The sequence below is a fragment of the Amblyraja radiata genome, chromosome 13 (assembly GCF_010909765.2).
Source record: "Amblyraja radiata isolate CabotCenter1 chromosome 13, sAmbRad1.1.pri, whole genome shotgun sequence".
Lineage (NCBI taxonomy): Eukaryota > Metazoa > Chordata > Chondrichthyes > Rajiformes > Rajidae > Amblyraja > Amblyraja radiata.
Window position 1 is genome coordinate 55,486,323 of NC_045968.1, and position 9,622 is coordinate 55,495,944.

The window sequence follows — 9,622 nt, forward strand, 5'->3', positions numbered from 1 at the left end:
TCATCCAGGATATTGATTGTTGCCTCTGAGATTTTTAAATTGGAATTGGGTAAATGACTCACTAAAGTGCTTTTAACCATGCATGGGGAGGATGAAAAGTCTATCAATAAAATACTAACCTAATATAATATATATTTTTAAAACTTTTATTTTATTCACACAAAGGCCACAGCCAACAGGACAAGCCAGAATTGGGAATTATGTATCTAAAATTCATACAGTTTAGAGCAAAGTTTATACAGTGCCATCCATAATGTTTGGGACAAAGACCCATCATTTATTTATTTGCCTCTGTACTCCACAATTTGATATTTGTAATAGAAAAATTCACATGTGGTTAAAGTGCACATTGTCAGATTTTAATAAAGGCCATTTTTATACATTTTGGTTTCACCATGTAGAAATTACAGCAGTGTTTATACATAGTTCCCCCATTTCAGGGCACCATAATGTTTGGGACACAGCAATGTCATGTAAATGAAAGTAGTCATGTTTAGTATTTTGTCGCATATCATTGTCTTGCTGTAGAATGAACCGCCGGATAATGTGTTTTGAGGCATTCGTTTGAACTTGAGCAGAGTTCAGAAGTATACACTTCCGAATTCATTATGCTACTACCATCAGCAGTTGTATCATCAATGAAGATAAGTGAGCTAGTACCATCAGCAACCATACATGCCCAGGCCATAACACCTCCACAACTGTGTTTCACACATGAGGTGATATGTTTTGGATCCTGGGTAGTTCCTTCTCTCCTCCATAATTTGCTCTTGCCATCACTCTGATATTAGTTAATCTTCGTCTCATCTGTCCACAAGACCTTTTTCCAGAACTGTGGTTGCTCTTTTAAGTACTTCTTGGCAAACTGTAACTTGGCCATCCTATTTTTGCGGCTAGCCAGTGTTTTGTACCTTGCAGTGTAGCCTCTGTATTTCTGTTCATGAAGTCTTCTGCAGACAGTGGTCATTGACAAATCCACACCTGACTCCTGAAGAGTGTTTCTGATCTGTCGGACGGGTGTTTGGGGTTTTTTCTTTATTATAGAGATAATTCTTCTGTCATCAGCTGTAGAGGTCTTCCTTAGCCTGCCAGACCCTTTGCGATTAGTAAGCTCCCCGGTGCTCTCTTTCTTCTTAATGATGTTCCAAACCGTTGATTTTGGTAAGCCTAGGGTTTGGCTGATGTCTCTTAACAGTTTATTCTTGTTTCTCAGTCTCATAATGGCATATTTGACTTTCATTGGCACAACTTTGGTCCTCATGTTGATAAACAGCAATAAAAGTTTTCAAAGGTGATGGAAAGACTGGAGGAAAGACTAGGTGCTGAGAGCTCTCTTATACCTGCATTAAGGAGGCAATTAAACACACCTGAATAATTACAAACGCATGTGAAGCCATGTGTGCCAAACATTATGGTGCCCTGGAATGGGGGGACTATGTAATACAGCTGTAATTTCTACATGGTGAAAACAAAATGTATAAAAAATATCCTTTAATAAAATCTGACAATGTGCACTTTAACCACATGTGATTTTTTTTAAATTATAAATCTCAAATTGTTGAGTACAGGGGCAAATAAATAAATTATGGGTCTTTGTCCCAAACATTATGGAGGGCACTGTATTTGCTTAGCATCTGTCATGCCTATTGTGGACAAAATGCAGTATTGGAGTCGGGGAATGAGGTTTAAAGTGAGTGGGGTGTTGATTGAGAAAGAGCCATTAGCAGGTGTAACCATACTGCCTTCACACATTGCTGCTTGATCACTTCCAGCAGGTCATTTGTATGCAAGTTATTTGATGTCATATTTGCGTTTCATTTTTCAGGTCTTCCAATTTTTGTTATTTTACACAAACGAACCATTTGTTAATTTTGTTTTTCTCCCCTCCTTTTATTCCCTTCCCTTTCTCTTGTTTTTGATTTTGTTTAGGATCGATTGTGCCTGCCCCTTCACATTCTAGAAGAGAAAGGACTGGCACAGATAGCCGTGACTATAGAAACTCTGCTTGAGCTGGCCCCTACCAAACAGCACCATTAATCAACACTCTAGAGACTGCAAGTGATGGGCATCATACCCAAGAAATACTTTTGCAACATAATCACGTTGGTCTGCATGGTGATCATATTTATCACATTTTTAGCATCTGCAAGATGACTTTCTGCCTTGTCAGCTCTAGCAACCAGTTGCTAAACGTGACCTTTTTGATCCTTTCATTCTGTTACTTTTCCAGAAAGGCAGCACTCCATTTGTTTTCTAGCTTGGGCACTGTGATCCATGTGGTTTTCATAGTGGCATTCAAGCCGCTGAGAAATTGCAGAGTAGTCTGATCAACAGCTCAAGGAACTAAAACAAAAAAACATAACCCTCATAACTTTATCTCACAAGTGGCCAGATTATGCATTGGACTTTTAATTTTCTTTGTGTGGTGGCCAGTAAGATAGAATTTGATAAGAACAGTCAGGACAATCTGAAACATATATTGGAATAAGAAAATCACATTAAAGTTGCACTTCATATAATGTTAGTTTGATTCCAAGTTCTAAATAGGAATAAGCAATTCACAACAGCTGCAGAGCTTCACAAGGTGTGGTCAGGATATTATTTTAAAATTGCATATCCCTTGTCTAGTAATAAATACTGAGAAACCACAGAATTAATTGACTTTCCACTCAGTATTGTTTGTATAGGAATGGTATGTTTCATCAGTAGTTGAACTCCATGAAATACTATAAAGATTCCCATAAGGGAATGTTATATGGTGTTTTTAGAAATCCATTTCTAGAAACAATGCACCGACTACTCTTACGTGGATCAGTACAGTATGAATTATTTCAGGTTTTCTTAGTCCATATATTTTGAAGCATCGATATGATTATACATAAATATTGCTTTTGTTGCCTTCATGTATACATTTATTCTGATCTAACTAAATAGTTTTTGGAATTAATTTTTCATAGTTAGATTTTGCTTATAGTGTATACATTTGTATTTATTCATAACACGCAAGTATGATAAAACAACCACTAAATAACCTGGTTGCTCAGCTGTATTTGAGTAATGTAGTGAAATGCACTTTATCATGAAGTGACATTGATGATGACTTCAGTCAGCTTCATGACGCCAGAAAGAAATCTGTAGTGCAGGCTTTCTATATGACTTTTAGTACCTTCCACTACATTTTTGTTCATTTATGTATCTAGTTTTTTTTTAAAATATGGTTTTAACTAAATATACAGTGAGAAATAGTGATATGCAGACTTCACATCATTTTCATAGGAGCACTTATCCATTCTTTTAAGATAATTAGTTGTGATTTTGACTTGAAAGGCTATTATGTGGAATAGATTGGATCCACTTTTTCTTATGGTGTCATCTTTAAACTTAAATTCACACATGCAATAATCGTAAACATAAAATTTTAAGAGTGAGATGCCCTGTATCCCATCCTCAAACAATTAGAATTATTGCACCAAACCTTTTTGTTATTTGTATCAAAGTGATTGATTTTAATTTTTCAATGTATTTTACATCACAGTTGGGCAATAGAAGGGAGTTCATTTTTTTATTCATGACCTAAACAGATGGAGTTTTGCCTGCACTTTTCTTTGCCTGACTGAATTCCATGTTTTCTTGTCTATTTTATATTAAACATCACACTCTGTTGAAGTATAGGTTTGTTTCAAATTATGTATTAATTTTAAGCTATACAATAAGATTGTATTATCAAATGCTGATCACTTGTGCTTTCTTTTCCATAAATGTTATTCCAAGTCTGCTAACTGGTATCTATTTGACTTGGCAGAAGCCCATTGACCTTTTGAAAGTTACTTGACTTAGGTTGGAAACTGTCAGGGGCTAGATTAAAATTGTTCACGTTAATTATGAAGGGTATTCAACAGGACAAGCACAAAATAATATTTGTCAGACATATTTCTCCTCTGCAGAACTTGCTGGGCAAAAAGGTATATCATTGTTATACTTCTATTCTTGAAATTCAAGATGATTTAGAAAAAAACGAATAACATTACATTGTATCAGTAATCCTTTGTTTGATCTCTACACAATACACAATATATTTAAGAACTGACTAAAGATTTATCATTATTTTCACATGTTTTTTTTTTAAATTGGTGGAGACTGAGGGATAAGGAAAGGAATTAAGGTGAAGATATCTTATAAAATTAATCTTTGATTGGTGCCCATCATAGGATAATCTTACATAGGAAACTAAATTATTTGCTCTGATTATACTGTAATAAATTTGAGTCAATGGGATTGGGGAAAGGAGGTAGTGTATATGAAACCAGGTGTGGGTAGAGGGTAATTAATTATTTAAAGGAAATAATATTTTGCACATTTAAAAATAATTAGCAACATTGTGCTGTTGAATAGCAATGTTGCAACAACACGGTGTGAATACACAGAGTTATGTGCTTCTGACCAGTGGAAGTAATCATATCTAAGCAACCTCTAGCAAGTAAATCAACCATTTATTTTGATTTCTTACTGGGATTTTCAACAATTACATAATACTTTGTTCTACTTTTAGATGTATTACCTTCTGCTGAGGAAGTTGCACCAAACTTTGGCAGTGGGCTATAGTCTGGACCTTGAAATGAGACAGGTTTGGTGCTGTTTCTAAGTGTGCTAAAATATAAACCTGATTAGTATTAACAAAAAGATTATAAAGTTTATTTTTTTAAAGTGAGGGCAGGGGAGAAGTTTGTTATATTCATTAGTTCTGGCAGTGTATTCAATATTTCATTGTTGCTTTAAAACCAGAATTCATATTCCCGGTAAAGCACCTAAATTTGGGTTGTGAGTGACCCAGTATAGAATCTAGTGAATTGGGACCTCATCTTATCATTCCTTGAGTTAAATATTTGAAAAAGTACAATAGTACTGGTTTATAGGTACATCCCATTACATGTCTTTCCCATTCCTGGGCAAATGAAAGTTCAAAAATCTTTCCTGCTAAAGTTTTCAGAGGACCTTTGTATCATGACCTGTCTTGATCAAGGTTTTAAAATACATATTAGCTCACATTATGTCCCAGCAAAGTGATCTTGACTGTGGGGACAAATACTATTTCATCAGGTCATTGACCTGAACATTTTTATTTTCAAATATTACCTGACTTGGTGACCATTTCTAGCATTTGTATTTTTATTTCAGATTTCCAGTATTCATAGTATTTTCCCCTAGTGATCTTGTATGTTTGTCATTCTGTTTAGTTTACAGATCAGCGTGCTTAAAATGCATTTATCTAATGGAGATTATGAATATTTCATAAAGTTAATACTTTTTGAAAATAAAGGAATGACTAATATAAAATTAAATAATACTGCATTGCTTAGGTTGATCTCCATACTGCACTATCATTACGTGGATCAGATGGAATGCTTAATGTACTTAATTGTATTCCAGTTTCTAAGTAAATCTACTGTATCTTGTTGCTCCTGTCTACTCAAGGCAATTGCAAAAGTCCTTATATCTGAATATCTTTTCATGCATTTTCAGTGTGTTAGCAAATTTTAGGCTCTTCTAAATCTAACTCTCTACTGCATTTTACAGGGTGCAATTTTTTCCTAATCTGAGTTTTTTGTGCTACTCTCTGGAAATAGTGAAATAGCTAATTAACGCATTCCGCAGAAATATGATGTTAAATCACTGAATAATTGCACTGACTCATGAAAGTTAGCTTGAGTTGGAACCACTTTTGTACCAGAAATAAACTGAGATGCATCAAGTAATGTTGACATACAGTGCCCTCCATAATGTTTGGGACAAAGACCCATCATTTATGTATATACCACTGTACTCCACAATAGAGATTTGTAATTGAAAAAAAACACATGTGGTTAAAGTGTACATTGTCACATTTTAATAAAGGCCATTTTTATACATTTTGGTTTCACCATGTTGAAATTACAGCAGTGTTTATACATAGTTCCCCCATTTCAGGGTACCATAATGTTTGGGACACAGCACTGTCATGTGAATGAAAGTAGTCATGTTTAGTATTGTGTTGAATATCCTTTGCATGCAATGACTGCTTGAAGTCTGCGATTCATGGACATCACCAGTTGCTGGGGGTCTTCTCTGGTGAAGCTCTGCCAGGCCTGTATTGCAGCCATCTTTAACTTATGCTTGTTTTGGGGGCTAGTCCCCTTCAGTTTTCTCTTCAGCATATAAAAGGCATGCTCAATTGGGTTCAGATCGAGTGATTGACGGCCACTCAAGAATTGTCCATTTTTTAGCTTTGAAAAACTCCATTGTTGCTTTAGCAGTATGTTTGGGATCATTGTCTTGCTGTAGAATGAACAAGCCAGCCAATGTGTTTTGAGGAATTTGAACTTGGGCAGATAGGGTGTGTCTATACACTTCAGAATTCATTATGCTACTACCATCAGCAGTTGTATCATCAATGAAGATGTGAGCCAGTACCTTCAGCAGCCATCCATGCCCAGGCCATAACAGATGAGGTGGTATGACAATAGGTGCAGGAGTCGGCCCTTCGGCCCTTCGAGCCAGCACCGCACTTCAATATGATCATGGCTGATCATCCACAATCAGTACCCAGTTCCTGCCTTCTTGCCATATCGCCTGACTCTGCTAGCTATAAGAGCTCTATCAAACTATCTTGAAAGCATCCAGAGAATTGGCCTCCACCGCCTTCTGAGGCAGAGAATTCCACAGATTCACAACTCTCTGGGTGAAAAAGTTTTTCCTCATCTCCGTTCTAAATGGCCTACCCCTAATTCTTAAACTGAGGCGCCTGGTTCTGGATTCTCCCAACATCGGGAACATGTTTCCTGCCTCTAGCGTGTCCAATCCCTTGGTAATCTTATATGTTTCAATAAGAGCTCCTCTCATCCTTCTAAATTCCAGAGTATACAAGCCCAGCTGCTCCATACGGTCCAGCCATCCTGGGAATTAACCTTGTGAACCTATCCTGCACTCCCTCAATAGCAAGAATGTCCTTCCTCAAATTTGGAGACCAAAACTGCACACAATACTCCAGGTGTGGTCTCACTAGGGCCCTGTACAACTGCTCGTATACTCAACTCCTCTTGTTATGAAGGCCAACATGCCATTAACTTTCTTCACTGCCTATTGTACCTACATGCTTACTTTCAGTGACTGATGAACAAGGACCCCTTTTCCTAACTTGACTCCATTCAGATAATAATCTGCTTTTCTGTTTTTGCCACCAAAGTGGATAATCTCACATTTATCCACATTAAACTTCATCTGCCATGCATCTGTTCACTCCATAACCTGTCCAAGTCACCCTGCATTCTCACAGCATCCACCTCACGGTTTACACTGCCACCCAGCTTTGTGTCATCAGCAAATTTGCTAATGTTACTTTTAATCCGTTCATCTAAATCATTAATGTATATTGTAAATAGCTGCGGACCCAGCACCGAGCCTTGCGGTACCCCACAAGTCACTGCCTGCCATTCTGAAAGAGACCTGTTAATCCCTACTCTTTGTTTCCTGTCTGCCAACCAATTTTCTATCTATGTCAGTGTCCTATCCTCAATAACATGTGCTCTAATTTTGCCCACTAATCTCCTATGTGGGACCTTGTCTAATGCTTTCTGAGTCCAGGTACACTACATCCATTGGCTCTCCCTTGTCCATTTTCCTAGTTACATCCTCAAAAAATTCCAGAAGCTTTGGATCTTGGGCAGTTCCTTCTCTCCTCCATACTTTTCTCTTGCCACCACTCAGATATGTTAATCTTCATCTCATCTGTCCACAAGACTTTTTTCAAGAACTGTGGTTGCTCCTTTAAGTACTTCTTGGCAAACTGTAACCTAGCCATCTTATTTTTGAGGCTAACCAGTGGTTTGCATCTTGCAGTGTAGCCTCTGTATTTCTGTTCATGAAATCTTCTGTGGACAGTGGTCATTGACAAATCCACATCTGACTCCTGAAGAGTGTTTCTGATCTGTCGAGCTGGTGTTTGGGGACTTTTCTTTATTCTAGAGAGAATTATTTCGTCATCAACTGTGGAGGTTTTCCTTGGCCTGCCAGTCCCTTTGCAATTAGTAAGCTCACTAGTGCTCTCTTCTTAATGATGTTCCAAACCGTTGATTTTGGTAAGCCTAAGGTTTCGATGATGCCTCGAACTGTTTTATTGTTTCTCAGTCTCATATTGGCTTCTTTGACTTTATTGGCACAACTTTGGTCCTCGTGTTGATAAACAGCAATAAAAGTTTGCAAAGGTAATGGAAAGACTGGGTGCTAAGAGCTCTCTTATACCTGCATTAAGGAGGCAATTAAACACACCTGAGCAATTACAAACACCTTCACTATACAGTGAAGCCATGTGTCCCAAACATTATGGTCCCCTGAAATGAGGACTATGTATAAACACAGCTGTAATTTCTACATGGTGAAACCAAAATGTATAAAAATTGACTTTAATAAAATCTGACAATGTGCACTTTAACCACATGTGATTTTTTTATTTCTATTACAAATCTCAAATTGTGGAGTACAGTGGCAAATAAATAAATGATGGGTCTTTGTCCCAAACATTATGGAAGCACTGTATGTTACTGCTGGAAGCTTTTAAAATAGACTGAAACTGACAAATGTGGGAACAGATAATTTACAAAGAAGTTGACCCCACTTCATAGTTACTTGGAACTAGTGCTTGAATATATGCGGTGATCATGCATGGATGACTGTCTAGTCAATTGTAGACTACTGTAAATACTTATGTAGCTGTTCATGGTATGGTCATTTGTATACAATACTGTTTTATGTTAACCGTATTCTCTTTTTAAAACTATATTAATGTTACATTTTATCTGCTGGGTACAGCTAGATCTGTTACACATTCTTACAGCTGCAGAGAGACGAGATGTGTGTTCTTCTGTTCAATTTTTTTTTCCTTTGAAGACCTAAAATCTTGGAGGCCTTGGCTTTAAATATATTGTATAAATAATTGCTATGTAAAAAGAAAGGGCATTTTTGTCAACACCACTTTGGTTGTAACTGTCTCCTTTGTACATATGTATAACATACATTATAGGTTTTATGCTTTTGTGATGAATAAAGATTGTATATGGAAGTAGCCTAAAGATATGTGTTTATTTTTGCTTTAAACTATCTGCCGCAACACAATAAATGTTGAGAGACACAAGGAATTGCAGACGCTCGAATCATAAGCAAAACCTATATCATGAGGTCGAGAGTTTTGATTTTCACTTTGGAAAATCAATGAACCAGATTAAAAGCCTGGCGAAGGATGTATTTGAACATAGAACATTACAGCACAGGAACAGGCCCTTTGGCCCACAACGCTTGTGCTAAACACAAGGCCAAGACTAATTCTTATCTGGCAGCACATAATCCATATCCCTCCATTCCCTGCATATCTATGTGCCTATCCAAATGTCTCTTAAAATGCCATTGTCTGTGCCTCCACCACCACTGGCAGTGCATTTCAGGCACTAATCTAGGTGTAAAAAATATATAAACTTGCCTTGTACATGTCCATGTAGGTCTTCAACTTCTGTGATGAAAACTTACCTGAAACAAATACGTCTCCACAGATGTTGTCGAGCCAAATGTGTATTTACAGAATTTACACATTTTATTT

The 9,622-nt window shown here is 36.9% G+C and overlaps 1 protein-coding gene across 3 annotated transcripts in view; it reads left to right on the forward strand.

Moving 5' to 3' along the window:
* Positions 1-9,095, forward strand: part of lrch3 (leucine rich repeats and calponin homology domain containing 3) — a 124,096-nt gene extending 115,001 nt beyond the window's left edge. Inside the window, exon 21 of one of the 3 annotated variants that reach the window (XM_033032107.1) lies at positions 1,930-2,016. Coding sequence is in view for 2 of the 3 variants with exons in the window: in XM_033032114.1 (XP_032888005.1) it covers positions 1,930-2,037 (108 nt within the window). In the remaining variant the exon portion in view is untranslated. Of the gene's footprint in view, positions 1-1,929 lie in introns of all 3 variants that reach the window. The other 2 variants (XM_033032114.1, XM_033032111.1) reach the window with 2 other exon arrangements.
* The last annotated feature ends 527 nt before the right edge of the window (positions 9,096-9,622 follow it).